The sequence below is a fragment of the Lepidochelys kempii genome, chromosome 4, assembly GCF_965140285.1.
Source record: "Lepidochelys kempii isolate rLepKem1 chromosome 4, rLepKem1.hap1, whole genome shotgun sequence".
Lineage (NCBI taxonomy): Eukaryota > Metazoa > Chordata > Testudines > Cheloniidae > Lepidochelys > Lepidochelys kempii.
This window is the reverse complement of record NC_136383.1, coordinates 111,948,800-111,968,875: the sequence shown is the minus strand read 5'-3', so window position 1 is coordinate 111,968,875 and position 20,076 is coordinate 111,948,800. Positions and strand designations below refer to the sequence as shown.

The 20,076-nt window shown below is 43.0% G+C and overlaps 1 protein-coding gene across 2 annotated transcripts in view; it reads right to left on the bottom strand.

Moving 5' to 3' along the window:
- FBXL5 (F-box and leucine rich repeat protein 5) overlaps positions 1–20,076 on the bottom strand; it is a 54,888-nt gene that overhangs the window by 13,215 nt on the left and 21,597 nt on the right. For both annotated transcript variants that reach the window (XM_073342470.2, XM_073342469.2), the window contains exons 5-9: positions 19,835–20,017; positions 18,405–18,530; positions 12,528–12,676; positions 12,255–12,337; positions 1,489–2,211 (exon numbers count right to left, since the gene is read on the bottom strand). In XM_073342470.2, the coding sequence (XP_073198571.1) occupies positions 1,489–2,211; positions 12,255–12,337; positions 12,528–12,676; positions 18,405–18,530; positions 19,835–20,017 (1,264 nt within the window). The remainder of the gene's footprint in view (positions 1–1,488; positions 2,212–12,254; positions 12,338–12,527; positions 12,677–18,404; positions 18,531–19,834; positions 20,018–20,076) is intronic.

Here is a 20,076-nt window from a genome sequence, read left to right as displayed (position 1 = left end):
CAGGCACAATAAGATCAAGAGTTTTGATTCAGTGCCTTCTCTAGGTATTGTGTAAATGTTTCATTCAATATATACACATTTATGGTGTTATGGTCAAAGATAGCTAGAGCAAATGATAGGTGCTCCTTTTAATTTAAGTAAAAACTGAAATTTTACGTATGTTTTTAAACAAGAATAGAAATTATTACACATACGCAGTCAGACTAAATTAAAGTGGCTATTGCAACCCCAACTTTTAATTATTTTAAACAATGCATTCTTAATGCTACATTCATTTAGGTTGTAGTGTTTAATTATCTGCTTAATGCGAGCCTTTATACACTCAGATTTAAAACCTGGATTCCTAAACCTGTATTTAAGAGTCTATATGCAAACTGAAACCAATGAGAGGAATGCATTGCTTACACCTCTGAAAATCAGGCCAATGGGAAAATTTTCAAACTCGACAGACACTTTATAATAAATATTTAAATGTGCAGTATGTTGTAGACAAAACAAAAATTGCAGAAACCTTATAAAAAAATGACTAATCTACAGTCTTCTGCCACATCAGTCGTTTTCTGTCTTCTCCAAAGCAAGGAGTGTTTGTTTTTAAATAATATTATGTGTTTTGATGTTCCTCATGAAAACAGAGAAAGAGCTCCTTTCCCTACCCTGTCCTCTGCTCAGAGAGAACAGCAGCTCATGAGTCTGGAAATATGTACTGTGATGCCACAGAGAGCAAGCCTTGTTTGACTGAAAGTCTTAGGAGACTGCTATGCTGCATGTTCAGAAATGATTTTTTTAAGTCTTCGCTAAACTATTGGCACCAAGTCCTTAATGTCCATGTCAAGCTTCATTTGCTATGCACTATATATCATCTCATATACAACTTGTTCTTGTTTACATACAGAATTATGCCCAATACTATACATGAATATTTTTAAAGGAGACACTACTCTAGCTTTTCAGGTTTTCACACAGTAAGCCAATGAACCAGCCATTAATCTCTTGCTGAAGATATGTATACTTCTAAGGATTGATTCCAAAACCCACCTAAAACTGCTGTGCATAAAATGCTGATGCACCTTCAGACAGATAAAATTACATATCTTCTGAGGATTCAAAAATTCTTTCTTCCAGTGAAAAGCTACCGCTTAGATCAAGTGCCACGAAGCCAAAATTATATTAAGTCATAAAACTTGAAAAGTAACTACATAAAAGCTAAGCTTTAAACCTCTCCCACAATCACTACCAGGAAAATATTATGTACATCAGGCTATTAAAATTCAGTCATCATGTAACTATTGCTATGTATCTCTGAACAGGGAGCACTTTGAATTAATACATTTCATAATGTTTCTTATTTTTATAAGAACAACATACGATCTCATCTTGCACGCCTAATTTGACCCTGCTGCCTTCCTCATCACATTTGATAGCTTTTTCTTCCTTGAAAGCTAGGAAATTCTCTTTGATGACTGCAGTAGCTCAAAAATGGCTACTTACCTGAGACCGTGGTCTGTGATCTGATAACATCCAGACAGACTGAGGAACTGAAGAACTCGTGCAGTCTCTTGGTCTGATTTTTCACTCCCAGAGTATGCAAAGTCTTTTCCCTCTGACTGTCTAGTCCTTGTTGTTTTTTTACACAGTGCAGAGGACTCTGGAAGTGCTTGTATAGTTCTTAGTGCCATCCGAGCACAACAAAATGAGTGACTGCAATAAGTAAAGGCAGTAGAAGCACAATGCTGCTGCCAACAGACACTAGTCCTTAGTCCAACAATGTCTTTATTGTAACAAGATGCTGAACAACTAAGACTGGATGCTGGTTCCACCACACAAAGTCCCTCAATATTTCTGCGTCGCCCCACAGCAGCATCTTCAATATCAGCCAGATCATCTGCATCTAGCATCCACACATAGGCAGAGCTGAAACTTTCTGAGCTGACAGGTTTAGTCCAATAGTGCTCATTACCTTCTTCCTTGATAAGAGGTTCATTAGTTATATCATGCAAACTGTACTTCCTGTTGGACTGCATGGTAATGTCTTTATTTCTCCATACAGTCTTTGCACTTCGGTTTCTGCAACTTTTCAGAACTCCTTTGTTGTTGTGGGCTGATAAGATTCCCAAAGCTCTGGAAATCTTCTCCATGGCCACATCTGTGATTTTTTCACAACCAGACAGATCAAGATGGCGAAGACTCTGACAACAACCAACCCACGACCAACTGAAATCAGAAAAGGATTAATTGAACATACAGTTCTATGTATGTTTGTAAAGGCTCTTAATGAACAAACAAAGGCAGGTAAGTAGTTTCCTGACTTTTGTAGAGAAATTCGATATTGAAATTAATTCATTAAGTGTTTATACTACACGTGCCTCAGCTCTGAAGGGAAAGAAGAAAACAGTTGAATTAAAAAATATGATTTGGCACTCATCCTACAATGAGAAGTACTTTTATAAATGCCCAAAAAGAGTAAGGATATCTAAAGAAACATGGAATGAAACATGCACAGTAATGTTATTTAAAACACTAAGTAAGAGGTCCACAACAACAGTTTAATAATCTCCAAAATGATTTGTAAGACGAAGTGAAGCTACTGGAAATCTCTGTGGTTGAACAATTCTCAAAAGCAGTTCTTGTTGACATAGTTTCCAAAAGAGCTGTCCTAATCTACTGGAAATTCGCAAGCAACTTGAACACTGCAAGATCACGCAATGGCTTGAGCGAGCTGGCGAACATGGAAGAGATATTATACTCTGACATCGGAAAATATGAGATTGGGCTCTTGTTTTTAAGTCTTTAGCACTAATAGTTCTTGGTTATAATTCCTACAGTTACAGTTTTTCAAGCTTGGCTGTTGTTTGTATTAGTGTATTTAATATATATCCTCCTCTCGATTCCCTTGCATTCCACTTTAGTAAAGTATTTAAAACAGAGGATATTTGGATTCCAGAAGCTCTAGGAGCATATTAGCGTCACAATACGACTCCATAATTGAAGCTGAAAGATTAGACCTTGCACTGGAAACAATTTGGTCTTTTGACAACAAAAAAAAAATCTCACACCTTTTAACCTGAAATTTCTCAACTTTAGTCTTAAACAAAAAAGATCTTTTTTTTTTTTTTTTTTTTTACATTAATGAAGGAAGTCATTTTTGAATTATGGACTTCTAAAAATGTGCTTATTTTTTCCATTGTTGGAGTAAAGATGTTCTTTTTTGCCTACCCATAACTAAAAATAAATTGCCCTGAAAGCTCAAATTTATTTAGATGTACTAAATCACATTTAGGACTAGTACAAATATAGTTTCCTAATTAAAAATTAGGAAAGGTAAAAAACGTAAGTTGAAACCTTCCAAGTACCTTGGCAAGGACTGTAACTTTCATCAAACGCTTGACAAATTTCATAGGAGTTACAAGCTCTGCAAGTGAATAACTTCCAGAGGGTCAGCATCCCTCATGGAAGTTCTATATGGCCGTGAAGAAGCAATGACATATTTTAGCACGTGACAGAGTATTGCCACCAGCTTGACATTTGAAACAGACTTTAAATGTTGTGCTAAAGAATCTTTCGCTCAGATGTTACATGTTCCACCAGCATAACTCTCAGAGCTTGTAACCTTCATTAGCCCCTCACTTATGACATATATGCTGTTAGAACATGCAATTTTAGCCCGATACTGTAGCAGGATCTATTAGTGCAGGCCCCGCATCCAAACAAAGCCGCAATGACGCCAATGGAACTTCTATAGCCTCATCTGTAAAACTGAAATCAACAGAACTCCACCCAAGCAAAGGGGTCCATGATACCTGATCATAATGCAGTATTTGAACCCTCTTACAATTAGTGCTCTAAGCATTACAAACTATGTCAGCTCTAGAGCTACAGGGAAAAAACCCGAGACACTCTTGACTACTACATGAAAGGAAAGATACTTACCTTATAATAACCAGAGTTCTTTGAGATGTATAGGCCCTATGTGTATTCAGTGTGGGTGCAAATGTGCTCTATGCACCCAGAAGTTCTTCAATAGCCATGTCCATTGGTCCACACCTGCACACTATGCCTCCTCATCCTCCCAACGAGGACATGAGGGGCGGAGTGGACCAACCACCTCTCTAATGCTTTCTCAACCGCGAATCACAAGAAAATAAAGCAGAAGGGAAGGAGGGCAGGTTGTGAATACCAATAGGGAACACACATCTCAAAGAACTCCAGTTACTATAAGGTAAGTAACCTTCCTTTCTTCTTTAAATGCTGGTGCTTATGGTTATTCACTGGGGTGACTCCCAAGAAGTGCTCATTGAGGAGGAGGGTTGCAGGAAACGTTCTGAACCACAGACTGAAGGATTGCTGAACCAAAAGGAAATATCTTCAGCCAAAGCTTAAATTAGGACATAATGCCTGGTGAAAGTGTGAATGGAGCCCTTGCTCTACATATTTCTGAGAGAGGAATTCCCAGTAGGGAAGCCACTAAAGCTGCTTGGGGTCTAGATGAGTGGCTCCTGACAGCCTGAAGTTGAAGGGCTTCCATAGGACTGTAAAAACGGGAGGCTGCAGTTTTGGAAGTCTTTGGGAAAAGAAAATTTCCCTTCTTTCTTTCTTTCAGCAATAGTGACGAACAATCTTGAAGACTTCAAAGAAAGGGTCTTGTCCCATGCGAGGATAAGACTAGAGTCCTGCATATATCCAGTGAGTGGAGCTATCTGTCCCCTGTGCTATGCTGAGGCTTGGGATAGAACACCAGAAGATGAGGTGAAATTCAGAAGGCAATTTAGGGATGAACTTGGGATGCAAACTCAAAGATACTTTATCTCTGTGAAAGACCATGTACGGATGATCCAGCAGAAGGGCCCCAAGCTCACCTATTCTCCTAGCAAAGGTAATCACCATCAGGAAGGCAACCTTCATAGAAATGTAGGACTGGGTGGGACCTTGATCGATCTAGTCCAGTCCCCTGCACTGAGACAGGACTAAGTACTATCTAGACCATCTCTGACAGATGTTTGTCCAACCTGTTCTTAAAAACCTCTAATGACAGACTCCACAACCTCCCTAGTAATTTGCTCCACTGCTTAATTATCCTGACAGTTAGGAAGTTTTCCTAATGTCTAACCTAAATCTCCCCTTGCTGCAATTTAAGCCCATTACTTCTTGCCCTGTCCTCAGTGGTTAAGAACAATTTATCACCTGTCTCTTTATAATAACCTTTTACGTACTTATGTCTCCACCTCAGTTCTCTCTTCTCCACGCTAAACACACACAATTTTTTCAATCTTTCCACATAGGTCATGTTTTCTAGACCTTTAATCATTTTTGTTGCTCTTCTCTGGACTTTCTCCAATTTGTCTACATCTTTCCTGAAGTGTGGTGTCTATAACTGGACAAAATACTTCAGTTGAGGCCTTATCAGTGCTGAGTAGAGAAGAAGAATTATTTCTCATGTCTTGCTTATAACACTCCTGCTAATACATCCCAGAATGATGTTTGCTTTTTTTGTTTGGAAAAGTATTATATTGTTGACCCATATTTAGTTTGTGACCCACTAACACACCTCTTTCCCCTCCCCACCCCCACTGATCCTATTCTGCAGTATGCCTTCCTAGATAGTCATTTCACATTTTGTATTTGTGGGGACTGATTATGCCCTCCTAAAGTAATACTTAACATTTGCTCTTTTTTAATTTCATCCTACTTAAATCAGACCATTTATCCAGTTTGTCAAGATCATTTTGAATTCTAATCCTGTCCTCCTAGTACAGAGCAGGAGTCAAATGAGGACTCGTAAGTGAGGATGAGGTTCAGGTCCCAGGTATGAGGAGATTTAGATACTAGAGAGAATGTCCTTATGATACCCTACAGGAACTTCACAGTAGTAAACACTAAAGAATAGAAAGTATATATAAATAACCACCAAACATACACTTATGGAACTGATGCATAGGCCAGCTGTCTTCATCGAGAGAAGATATTCCACGATTACATGGATTCCTGATTCCTCAAGATTTTAAGTGGTGCTGATCACTCCACAGGGAGAATCACTTCTCTGTAGATAGTCTCCTGCTATTGTTAAGGACAGACTGGACATCCTATGAATTGTCCATCCAAGAACTATGCCACCAGATAGAGAGAGGCCAAGGTGCAGGTGGAAGTGGCTGATCTTGCCTTTTTTCTGAGACAGTAGGTCCGAGAACAGTTGTATGTGAATGCATGGGCATGAGGCCAACTGCAGGATGGTGGTGAACCAGAACGGCCTCAGGCACCAGGGAGATATCAGGATCACTGCAGCCCTGTCCAGCTTGATTCTTCTGAGGACACAGAGTTGTAAGAGGATGGGAGGGAAGCAGTACATCAGCAGGTCCAACCCCCACACTAGGAAGCCATCCCCTCTGGAGCTGAGGCCCAGAGCCACTCTGTAAAGCCCTTTTCATTCCACTGAATTGCAAAAAGCTCCCAGGATGGGACACCTCATAGATGAAAGATGTACTGCGCTACTGATGGGTGGAGCTCCCACTACTGCTGAGAGGGTAATCTGATGAGGTATACATCAGTTCCAGAGCTGGACCGCCTGTTTGCAGACTGGGATGGATCTTGAGCCTCCCTGTTTGTTTATGTAATAGACAATGGCCATGTCTGAGCTTACCTGTATATGAGAAAACCAAATAAGGGGTAGGAACATCTTGCATGTTTTGTGTACCGCCTGAAGCTCAAGAAGATTGAGATGTAGCCTGGATTCCTACAGGGACCAGGAATGCCAAGCTGTCTGGCTGAATAAGTGTGCTTCCCATCCCAGAAGGCAGACAGCCATGATGAGTGTTTTTGTAGGTGGTTTAGAAATAAAGAGGACCCCAACACACACTTTGTTCTTGGTCCCCCATTAAATAAGTAATGGCAACACGTTCTGGAGGAGCAAGACCTTCTTGTCCAAAGAGTCCCTGCTTGGTACATAGACCAACCTCAGCCAAACCCGTAGGCCTAAGCAGGAACAGACCACCCTCTGAGGGCTGAGATGAAGCTGGGCAACCAGGTCCGTCATTGTGAGGAATCAGTCTTGAGGCCCTTGCCATGATCAAGTTCAGTTTCACTCCACTAAGTTGTGTAATTTGTGAGGGCAGGGGAGGGGTAAGGTGGTTTTTCTGAATTTACCTGAAGCCCAAAAGCATAAGATAGTTCAAGTGAGGTGACTTTTGCTTGCACTTCCTGATACAATCATCCAGGTGGAGAAATATTGGGCCACCTTGTTTGTGGAGGTACACACCCACCACTCTAAGTACCTTCACAAAAACTCTCAGGACCATCAATAGGCAAAAGGGGAACACACTGTACTGAAAGTGCTCTGGACCTACAGTGAAATGAAGAAATCTCCTTCAAGCTAGGCGACTGTCCAAATGAAAATATGCATCTTTCAGATAGAGAGCAACAATCTAGTCACCTTTGTTTGTGGAGGAGATTACTGAGGCCAGGGAATATCACTGAATGAAGCAGACACTCAGCTGTTTGGTCCAGGATGGGTCTCCAGCCCCCGTTCTTTTGGGAGGTGAGGAAGTATCTTGAGTAAAAGCCCTTCATCTTGTGAGGAGAGGGCACAGGCTGTCTTGACCCCAACTGGATTAGGGAGTCCTCCTCCAGTTTGAGAATCCTCTCATGAGAGGAGTCCCTGAAAAGGGATGAGGAGGGAGGGCCAGGAGCAGGGGGTCAGACAAGACCTCTAGGATGCAGCCAGTTGAGGTGATGTCGAAAATCCATTTGTCCTATGTGATAAGGTGCCACATCAGGAGGAAACAGGCCAGGCATCCACCAAAAGGAGTGGAGATAACAGGTGGTATGGAGACTAGTTGATGGCTCTCGAGTATCCCAACAAAATGCCTCTTGGTAGGCAGTTAGGAACTGAAGAGGGGAGGGCGGTGGTGTGGAGTGCCTGCCCACGATGCACCCTCTGTCATTTTCTAAGGGGCTCCTAGATCCCTTGATGGAAAAATGACTGAGGTGGTGTGTGCTAACCAGAGGCAGCAGCCTGGAGTATTTCCTCAGGGGTACCAGGGTACATATCCCCAAATAGCAGAGGGTAGAGACGGGGCGGGCAAACTTTTTGGCCTGAGGGCCACATCAGGTTTCCAAAATTGTATGGAGAGCTAGTTAGGGGAGGCTGTGTGGATGGTTGCGTGGCCCAGCTCCCGCCTCCTATCCAACGCCGCTCCCCCCTTCTCGCCCCCAGGACTCCTACCCCATCCACCAGCCCCTGCTCTCCATCCCCTCCTGGACCTCCCACCCCGACTGACCCCTGCCGCCCCACCCAACCCCCCACTTCATGACTGCCCCCACCCCCAGACCCACGCCCCATCCAAGCTCCCTGTTCCCCGCCCTCTGACCGCCCGGCCCCTATCAACACCCCCAACTCCCCTGCCCTCTATCCAACCCCCATGCCCCCCTGACTGCGCTGCCTGGAGCACTGGTGGCTGGCAGCACTACAGCCGCGCCGCCCAGAGCACCAGGTCAGGCTGTGCCTCTGAAACTGTGCTGCCGAGCTGCCCAGAGCGTGGCGCGGCGCGCTGAGGCTGCGGGGGAGGGGGGAAAGCAGGGGAGAGGCTGAGAGCTAGCCTCCCGGGCCAGGAGCCTAGGGGCCGGGCAGGAGGATCCTGCGGGCTGGATGTGGCCCGCAGGCTGTAGTTTGCCCACCTCTGGGGTAGAGCAGAAGTCTTTGTGAGTGTGCAGTGACTCCTATCTTTTCACTCAAAAAACTGTTACCACAAAGGAGAAATCCTGTACCATCACTGAACATTCTAGGGAAGCCCCAAGGACTGCAACCTGAAACCCATCTCATAACTACCGAGGCAGGCATGCAACATGATGCTGCGTCCACTGCATTCAGAAGTGCTTGGAAGGTCAACCCCCATCCAGGATGGCCCGAAATTGGGACCTAAATTCCTTCAGCAACTTAGAGAATTCTAACAGCTTATTGCAATTCATGAAGTCGTACTTGGACATCAATGCCTAGTAATTTGCTACGTGAAACAGTAGGCTAGCCAATTAAAAGTTCTGTTAAAGAGATATCTCTTGGTGTCTTTGTCAGGAGGGATGGAACCAGGCTGACACTCCATGACAGCTTGTCCCACTAAGGAGTTGGGATTAAAGGTGGGAAAACAAATATTCTGCTCCCTTGGGAACGAACAAAATATTTCTTTTAAGCCCTCCTCAGGGGCAGGGCACAAGTAGCAGGAATGTGCCAAATTGTTTTACAAAGCTTCAATAGGACCCTGTTCATGGGGCACACCACTTTAGAGGAAGCCATAGCTTGGAGAAAATCCAGAAATTTTTGGGTAAGATCCTGAATCAACTGTAGTGGGACTTGAAGAGATTAAGCCATCCTCCTCAGGAGGCCACGGCACTGCCTGTAATCATCTGGTGGTGAGGGAGAAGCTACTGTCACTGCCTCATCTGGAAGGATGAAGAAAGCACTGCCAGGGGATCCAGTGGTTCCCACTGTTCCTCCTTAACAAGTGCTTCTGTGGGGACTTCGGCTATTATTGGCAGTGATATCCGGGATCCTCATACGCTGGCACATGAAGATATTAATCCCAAGGGCCCAAGCAAGGTCAGTGGATGGTATCATAAGAGCGTGAAGGTGGGCCCCATGTGGGGTACTGTTGATCCCTTAGCAACACTGTGGTTCATGAAGACATTTGGAAGACTTTAGAAGCCCTGTTAGGGATAGCTCTTAACTATATTGTCAGAAGAACCCTGAGTACTGAGTCATTTTCATCCGACAAGTACGAATGGTCAGGCTCTCGTGGACAAACCAATGGGTGTGTATCCTGACCCTGACCAACCACAGATATGAGCTGATGAATCGTACATTGACAGTGCTGGAGCCTCCGCCTTATGGCTTGAGCTTGGGATTGGCAAATGTTGAGTTGGTAGTGTTGGAACATCTCTCAGCAGAATCGGTCCAAGAGGATCAGAAATTCTGGATACACACAAAATGCCAGATCTTCAAGCAGAGCATACAGAGATCTCACCAGAGGAGAGCTGGCAGGCATCCTGGTTGGATCTGTCAATGCTCTCTTTGAAGCAGCAGACTTCTGCTGGATTGGTGTTAACAGTGCAGAGGGCAAACAGTCCCTTCTGCCTCTGTGTGGTGTTGGATTGGTCCTGCCCGTTCAGCAGACAATTTCAGGACGCTGGTACCTCTCATAACCGTCGATAATGGCCCCTGCTCCCTGCAAGGTCTGGATGTACCCTTCCTGGGGCATCCGGTGGTGCCTGAGGAAGGGGAGAAATAAACCTCTTTTTGGAGGATTTCTGAGGTGATTTATCCCTCTTTTTGCGAGGGTGTTTACCCTGGCCTTCTTCATACCTCCATTTAGTTGTTGGATCATATTAAAGAAGTTCTGTATTAAAAATCACAAATGAGTTTGATTCCCCATAGTTTCAATTCCAGGGTATTACTAATTAAGAGGTCTCTTGGTTTTTGGTACTGTTTCTCTCCCTCTATGTGTGAAACTTGCAAGCTGCTAATTGCGTTAGTACATTCTAAGACAGAGTCTGTTCTCAAAGCAATTCACAGAGAGAGAGACTCAAAGCAATACTCTAACAACAGAAACAGCACCCAGAGACTCCCCGCCCTTTTGTTGTATTAACAATTGTGATTAAAATAGAGATAGAGGATGTATGTGGATGGATGCTTGGTGTGGATAATAACTGAATGATCAGGGAGGTGCCAGCCTAAGAATCCAGTGTCCATCTGCTGAAGAAGGCGTCAAGTGGAAATAACCAGAGGACCCCCCCCCCCCCCCGGAGGGCAGACTGGAATCCACCCAACAGCCTCAAGGATGGGAGAACCAAAGAACAAGATAACATCTTGGAGCCGTCAGGAATGTGCTATCTGCTGATTGATTCAGCAACAGCATGATGAAGCAATTCCCATAGACTGGCATAGGAAGAAATTCCTATAAAAATAGACTCTAAAAAGTGAGAACTTTGGGGTCTGATTCTGCAAACCAACTTCCAGGAGCATCAGATGAGCATCTGACAAGGCCCTGCTCCCTCCTCATGTCCAGGCCACCTGGCCAGTGGCTTGGCATGAGCAACTCTAAGGCTGGTAACTATGATAACAACCTTGCAGAACCTGTGTGTGTGGGTGTGTTTGTATGAATGAATGTGAGAATAAATATGAGATTGAATGGAATGTTATAGCTATAATTAACTGCTTACTATGATTCTTTCTGTATTCACAATAAATGTGGTATTTTGCCTTTTTCCCTTTAATAAGATCCTGCTGGTTTTTATTTTATTGGTATAACATAGTGGTGTGCTTAGATTTCTTGAAAGACTCAACTGAATGGCTGCGGTTCTGGAGGGATGACACCAGGAGGCTCAGATCCGGTAGATGTGGAGCAGGAGAGCCCCAGGTCCAAACAGGGCCTCAAAGAGAACTCCATAAGACACCTACAAGTCTGAATTCCTGAAACTGCCAAGTACACTGAGGAAAGGCATGGCAGACGTCATACCTGAGGGGGTCTGTGCTTCCCCAAGGCAGTACAGACAGCTCTCATGCAAGTCACTCAGAGGGAACCTCTGTGGGCAGGCCAGCCAGGCTTTGAAATCTGGAACTTTGGGCATAACAAGGTGCCCTAAAATGATAGGGGAAATGAATGGAGAGGAACCCACTACCCTCAGATTAATGAATATAAAACACCTAAAAAATTTATTTAAGGAACCGATCATCAAGCAGGGAAGTTGGAAAGGCTAGACAGAGAATAGTTCCATTCCAGACTGGAAGTGGTAGAATGGAACCGGAGAGGCTGTTGGCCTGCACAGCCCCCGAAGTTCTTGGTGGGGATCATGGAAGCAGCGAGGGCGCATTCACAAACAGCTGCTATTTTTGAAGAATTTCCAGTTACTGGCACACGGAGCGCATCCGCACCCAAAGCAAATGCCCAATAAAGTCTAGCGCTCAAGTAGTATGCATTACATTCATTAAGTGTTAACATTACACCCATAAGATTATTATGCAAGGGTTGCAACTCACTGGGGTTATGTGCAATGCTGAAACAGTTGAAACCTTTTCAAAATGTTCCACTCCATAGTTATAAGCTTTGCCTGCCATATTAAGTAGAATATTAATGCTGCTTTAGTTTGATTGTTGGTTATGGTTGAATGCACATTCTATGTATAATTACTATACTAGTCACAGTATGCTCTAGGTTTGGTTTTGTTTTTTACTGGAAAAGCTATAGATACCAAGTTTTTAAAAGCAAATAACTAACCTTTCAAATGCAGAGTCTGAAATATCAGTTTGAGTGAGATCCAGATGTTCCAAGTTAGGACAAAGTTCCAAGAACTGTCTAACCTAGGAAAGGAATGAAAAAAAGAAAATGCAAAAACCAGACAATTAAAGAGTCTCACAGCCAAGATGCAAATGAATGCTCATTTGAGTTGCAATTCAACTTCACTGACAATACAGACTCAAGCACACCAATTATATATTATTACTAATTATAGCCTACACACTCAAACATATTAGTGCTGACAATACATACCATTTTGTTAGAAACTGCAGAACTGTAGGCCAGTACTAGTGTTTTCACTGAAGTGCCTACATGTGGGAGAACATTATGAATTAAGCCATGGAGTAAATGCTTTTCCATCTGCGCTATGTTAATTGCAAGTGATTCTTCTGCAGCCTCTTCTGTAAAATAAATCAAAGAGAAAGTAAGATTTTACCATGTATTTAGAGAGATTTTTAAAGTTCATCTCCTCATATCACATTAAATACAAGATTTACAAAAAAAGCTATCCACCTTATGCAGTAACGATGGTTCTTCGAGATGTCTCCTACTATGGGTGCTCCACTGAAGGTGTGTCTGCATCCCTATGCTGCTGATTGGAGAACTTCATAGCAGTGTCTGTTAGGCCAGCATATGCGTGGTCTCTCCTTGTGCTGTGTCATAAGGCTAGTCAGCACGTGGGGCTAACCATCCCCAGTTCCTTCTCTACCACAGAGTCATAAACGAGAATTCCAAAGTAGAGGGGAAGAGGGTGGGTTGTGGACAACCATAGGGACACACATCTTGAAGAACCATCGTTACTGCACAAGGTGAGTAACAACTTCTTCAAGTAGTGTCCATATGGATGCTCCACTGTACTCCCAAGTAGTATCTCTTCTGGAGGACTGGGACTTCAGAGTCAGGTCAATTACAGATGACAGTACTGTGGAGCAGAGTATGGCATCAGAGACAGTCTCTCCAGCAATGGCATAGTGTTCTGCAAAAGCGTGGACTGATGCCCCTGTCAATGCTCTGCAGATCTCTGAGATAGGGACATCCTTGAAGAAGGTGACAGATGAGGAGATTGATCTTATGGAATGTGTACAGATCAAGTCTAGGAGGTGCGGGTCACGTTATGAATTTGGTAGCACTGTCTGACGCAATTCAAGACCCACACAGAGAGTCTCTTTGGGCTGATATTCCTGAGCCCTTGGATCTTCCCGTCACAGAGAGGAAAGTCTAGGGGACTTCCCGAAGGCATTTGTCTTATCAAGGTAGAAGGCCAGGGCTCTCCTAGCATCTGGGATATGTACTATAGCCTCCCTATTGTCTTGGTGAGGCTTGGAGTAGAAAATTCAATGGTGAATTGATTCATGTGAAATGGGGAGATTACCTGGGGAATGAATTTTGGATGCGGCCTGACTGTAACCTTGTTTGGAAAGGATACTGTGTAAGGAGGATGTGCCATCAGACCTGCTATCTCTGCTATCCTTTTGGGCAAGGTAATTGCTATCGGGTAGGCTGTTTTCACTGATAGGTAGTTAGCGAACACGTGGCCATGGATTCAAAAGGGGGCCTAGTCAGCCCTTTCAGTACCAGGTTTAGTTCCACATGGAGAAAGGGAGTTGAGGTTGAGGGAAGAGGTTTATTATACTCTTAAATGAATCTTTTAGTGGTAGGGTATGACAGCACAGAATATCCCTCTACGGGATGGTGAAAGGCTGTAATAGCTGCTAGATGGACCCTAAGAGAGTTTAGGGATAATTCTGACTTTTTCAGGGTCAGAGCATATTCGAGAATATGTGGAAGAGTTGCTGATATTGGAGAGATCTGTTGGGATCTGAAACCTAGACCATTTTTGCAGGTAAGTACATCGGGCAGAGGACTTTATACTGTGTAACTGAACCTCTTGTACTACCTTTGCGCATGAAATTTCTAGGTGCTGGAACCAAGCAGAGGCCATGCTTTGAGACAAAGAATCCCCCTGTTGGCATGTTGGGTACACCCTTAGGCTTGCGAGAGGTGGTGTGGAAAGGTCAGGAGAGAGCGGGCATGTCATGAGCCGTGTCAGATAAGGGCACCAGATCTGTCTCGGCCAAGTAGGAGCAATCAGGATGATGTGAGCTCCATCCCTTTTTATTTTTAGCAGGACCTTCAGCAGAAGAGGAAATGGAGGAGAGGCGTAAAAAAAGGTTCTTGTCCCAGTGGAGAAGAAGAGCACCACGCAGAGAGTGCAGTTCCATCCCTGCCCTGGAGCAGTAGCATGGGCACTTCTTGTTCTGGTAAGTGGTGCACAGGTCTATGGATAGTGTTCCTCATTGTATAACAAGTTGTGGAGTACTGACGAGTGCATCACCCGCTTGTAATCGTGCAGGAATTTGTCCACTATCAAATTCTGCATACCCAGGAAGTAAGTTACGAGCAAAGCGACTTTGTGAGATACGCACCAGTTCCATAGTCTCATTGCCTCCATGCACAGAGAGGGTGAGCTGCCCCTCAGCCCTCCCAGCTGCTATGGGTATGTTGTCTGTTATGATCTTTGTATGTGATCCTGCGATCAGCAGGAGGAAATGGGCACAGACATGCTGACAGCTCTCAGTTTGAGGAGACTGATGTGTAGAGACATCTCTGAAGATGACCATTTGTCTTGCGTCATGAGGCCATTTAAATGTGCTACCTTCCCTATGAGTGATGATTTGTGGTAAGGACCAAAAATGGTGACATGTATGAGAAGGGGACCCCTGTCACATTTGTCAGGTCCTTCCACCAGTTTAAGGAATTTTTAATTCTGGTGGGGTTTGACCAAACTGAACCATAGCTGAAGGCATGGCATGTGGAATCTGGCATGTGGTATCACTGTCGTGCCTACTGCCACGTGTCCCAAGTTGGAGGCAGAGTCCGGCCGGAATTTGGACTGTATTGAATCGTGTCTATGAGCAAAGCCAGGGATAGGAACCAGTGGTGAGGCAGAAGGGCTTTGGCCTGTATGGCATCTAGGATGTCCCCAATGAATTCCAGGCATTGCACTGGGGGTAAGGGCTGACTTCTGGGTGTTGACCTGTAAACCCAGTTCTGTGAACAAGTGTATTGTAGTGTTGACAGCTTTGTGGGCCTCCTGGAGAGATCAGGCTCTGAGGAGACAATCATCTAGGTATGGGTAAATCATTATCCCTTGAGAGGATCAGTGAGTGGCTACCACTGAGAGAACTTTGGAAAATACTCTCAGGGTTAATGACAGCACGAAGGGGAGGACTCTGCATTGATAATGGTCATGTCCCAGAGTGAACCTGAGAAATCATCTATGAGCTGATAGGATCAAGATGTGAAAATAGGTGTCTTGGAGGTTGAGGGCATAAAAACAGTCTCCCTGTTCCAAACTTGGAATGATAGTCAATAAGGTGACCACCTTGAACTTCTGAGCCTTGACAAACTTGTTGAGAGCTCTGAGGTCCAGTAGGGGTCTCTAACTTCCCTTTCTTTTGGGAATTAGGACATAATGAGAGTAGAACTCCTTGCCTCACAGACGCTGAGGTACCAGTTCTATGGCTCCTAACTGGAGGAGATGATTTATCTCCTGTCATCGTAAACTCTCATGGGAAGGGTCCCTGATGAGGGACAGAAAGGGGGTTGTGGAGGGGCTATGGAGGTGAAGTCAATGGAGTTCCCAGATTGGACAATCTCTAAAACTCATCAGTCCGACATTTTATGTTCCCAGGCAGTACAGAATATTGCCAATCGGTGGCTGAATGGGTATATAATCACAGTCAGTTGTGGGGAGTGGTCTCATGGTGCCTCGACCTGCCTGTCAAATGTGGTGTTTAGATGCAGGGAGTTGGGACGAGACCAGACAGTTTGCACTTCAGGAATTTCCCTTTCTTCCTCTGCGTTTCGTAATGATGTTGAAGCTGATATTGAGCCACATATGGTCTGTGTTGAGATTGGAGACTAAAACACCTCTTTTGCCCCAGCATATAGATTCCCAGTGACTCGAGGGTAGCCCTGGAATACTTCAAGATATGAAGAGAGGCGTCGGTCTTTTCGGCGAAGAGCTTCATCCCCTCAAAAGGAAGATCTTCCACCATGGACTGTGCCTCTTTTGGGAATACCGACAAGTGGAGTCATGGATGTCCATCACATCACCACTGTGGAGATGGACCTAGCTGCTGTGTCTCTGGCACTACAGGCCAATTGTAGCTTTGATTTTGCTACTAATTGTCCCTCTTGTATGATGCCTTTAAAGGATTCCCGATGTGCCAATACAGTCACTGAGTTCGTTATAATATATATAGTTACATTTGGTCGTGAGCGCCTGGTAGTTGGTGACATAGAACTGCAAGGTGGCAGAGGAATATGCCATCTGCCAAAGGGATCAAGGCTTTACTAGTCCCTGTCATATGGTGTAGCCCTGCACTGGTGCTGAGGATACTGAGCAAGAGAGAGATCATTTGTGGCTATCCATACACTCACTTATGACTTATGACTTCCCCACCTTCTTCTTGAAGAACTTAAGAGAGGACTCCCCAGCTTGTTTCTCTGACCCATTTCCCTTAGAAGTCGAAAGTTATGGGAAAGACCCACGTCCACCAGGAGATTGAGGTCACAGAGCTGCCTCCAGGAAGATAATTTTCTGGTGGAGCTCTGTCCTTGCGGGATCTCAGTCAGGGCTGCACAGGGACGCATACACATCTACAATGGAGCACCCACAGGGACACTACTGAAAGAACCACTAAGGTTTAAACTAAGATTTAAAACATCTACATATCTTGTGCCTAAAAAAATATGGATGTAAATGAAAAGTTTAACACAACACATGTTTAATGATGCACTTCAAAATTTGCTCGGCTCTGAGAAGTAGATTCTAGAGGTGTGGTTTTCTACTTGTCTATCTTGCTAGCTGTCCTATAGAGATAAACCCCAGAAACCAACAGAGCAACCAACCCAATAGAAAGCTATTACAACATTGCTCAAGAAGAAGGTTTCTTTCAGATTCTGCACCATTTAGGGTTTTACAGGTTGCTACCAAAAATTCAAAACGTACACAGACACGAACGGGTGAAATTCAGAATACAGAGTGTTATTTGGTCATAATGATCACCTCATTCCAAAGAGCAACACAGCATTCTGTACTAGCTGAAGCTGCCAATTACTTTTTCCACTGGTAACTGCGTAGAAGACGTTACAGGAATCAGTTACAGGTTACAACGGCAAGGATCCTGGATGTGGTTTACAAAGAGATAAATTTGCAGACTCTGGGCCAATAGTAGAGAAAGGAAAACTATTGTGTGTTACTGAAGTCAACTGGGCATCCAAGAGCACCTTTATATCTAACAGGATTCTAAGACTAAAAATTTGAAAATAGCAACATATTTTTAAAGTCAGTTTTATCTTGGAACTCACATACCAATTGGACACACTCTACTGAATGTGTCTTCAAGATGGGGAATTTCTGACCAACAGACCATATTAAAAAAAAACATGGTCTTGCCCTTCCCCAATGTTCAGCTCATGCTGAACTGAGTACAGAGCTGGAAATGGGATAGCCAAAACAGAGATAGGAGCATAATTCATCCAAGCCTTAGTAACACAAATAAGGTAAGATGTTGTCGCTATCATTAAATTGTGGACAAAGGAAGTTTGCGTGTGCTGTGTTTTGCATACCTCACAGAGATTGAACATTATGGGACATTGGTTAGGATGACTACTTGCCACTACTTTGCTTTAGTAAAAAAAAGTGTGGTTGCCTAACAAAAAAAAGTACCATATCTGGAAACATTTTATATCCATGTAATATGTAGATGACATCGACTAACTGCTCAAGAGCCAGTGCGCCTGTGTTCCTTTAATTGTAAGTATATTAGTTTAATCTTAATTCTACAGTTGTTAGTTGAAACTGTCCAAATTCAAAATATTTTCTGCTAGCCCAAGGTAAAAGTACATATTCCAGATTAAATGTTTCTTCATTTATTCATAATTGTAATATGTGTACTAAAATCAATTAAGAGAAAAACTGTTTTTAAAAAGTAGCTACATTTGCCTCTGTATAAAATTATAGCTATACGATTACATCTAAAGGGGGGTTTTGTATCTTCTTCATGAAAAGCTGAAACGGAATTCTGCATAGCAATTTATTCTAGATTAGATTTTGCCTACCAGATTCATCTATGTCAGCATCTTCATCCCATTCCTGAAAAGCACGACTTTCATCTTTTCTATTTTTCACCCACTCCTCATCAGGTTCAGTATCAAGGTCAGTTGCAGGACCACTGTACCAGTCACCTACTCAGCCAAAAAAAGGAAATAAATGAAAAAGCACTCCAGGAAACATTTGATCTTTATAACTGAAAACTCCAGAAATTACTTGTTATATATTGGGATCCAATCCAATGATATAAGTAAAAGATTTTCTATTTTCTTCAACTGAAGTTGGATTGGGCTGTTACATATACATTTCTTGATGTTTATAATATATTTAAAGTGAATATTCAAAAGCTTTTAGAATTCCCTAAGACAATTTCAATATCTCCATTAGGTTAATTATTGTTATATTTCTTAATGAGGACTCTCTTTTTCATATTTCCCCACTAGGGTCCAGTATGAAAATGCAAAGTAGGACTGAAATAATGGTGCGTCTCATTGAAAAATTTTGATTTCCCGTTTCTAAAATTCTGTAACAAAATAAGTATATTTATATATACACAGTTCATTTAACAATTGGTGTAACCAACTATCGATTTACTAAGCAAAAAAACCTGCATGAAATAAACAAATTTCCTTTCTAATATGAAATCCTCACGATTTACTGGTCATGTCACCTAGTCAGGAGTTGATCAGTTTAGAATAAAAACACTTCCAACAGCTATAGATCATGAGTTTACAATTACACACTGCACACGTGACTCAGTGGTGTAGAAAACAAGCTTTTTCCAATGGACCAGTTGGATATGAAGTTTCTCTTACTAATTGTGGGGAAACAGTGAAATGCCAACTAGCCGAATGTAGCTAACTGCAAAGGAACAGGGGTTTTGTTGCTGCTGTGGCTTGTACGTATTGGAGTCTTACAATATGTAAAGAGCCTCTAAAGGCTTTGTCTGTATACGAAAAGCCTGCAACGTAACAAAAATATGAAATATTTCACTTTTACTAACCAATTTCTCTGAATCCGCTGCAATAAGACTACTAATGCAGCCACATTATCACCATTTAGAACACAAGGATAGAGAATACTATATACTAACCTTACTTCCAATTACAAAGATGTAGTACCAATTAACATAATTGTTAGATCACATACGTGTTCGCATATTACTGTTTCACTTAACTTGGGTCCGTTCTTGTATATACTGTCTTTTCATGACTACCAAAAAATAAAACATTAAACTAAGCTTGTAGTTGTTCCCTCTATCAAAATCAACTTCTATCACATCAAATTAAGCTGTGTAATGCCACCATGACCAAATGGAGCACCTACACTCAGTTAATCTAGATTAGTCACACAAAATACTAATTTATTATATTTTGCAATCTCCAAAGTCAGATCCTTGAAACGTTTTTAAAAACAGATGAAAAATTCAATCACCTACCTCTGGCCCACTGAACAGGGTAGAGGTGTTTCCAAAGAGATCCCGTTTTAACCAGTTGAGACCACTTAGTGCTTACTTGACTACACCGACACAACTCCTGAGGGCTAAGGTAACTGAAAATGGTCAGCATTACTTCAGGAGGAAGATGAGTAACATTTGTGGTATGCCCTGTCACTTCAGTTTCTGAAATATAAAACATGTGTGTTAATAAAGGGGTATGCGTGTATACTTCTGCAGTTAAG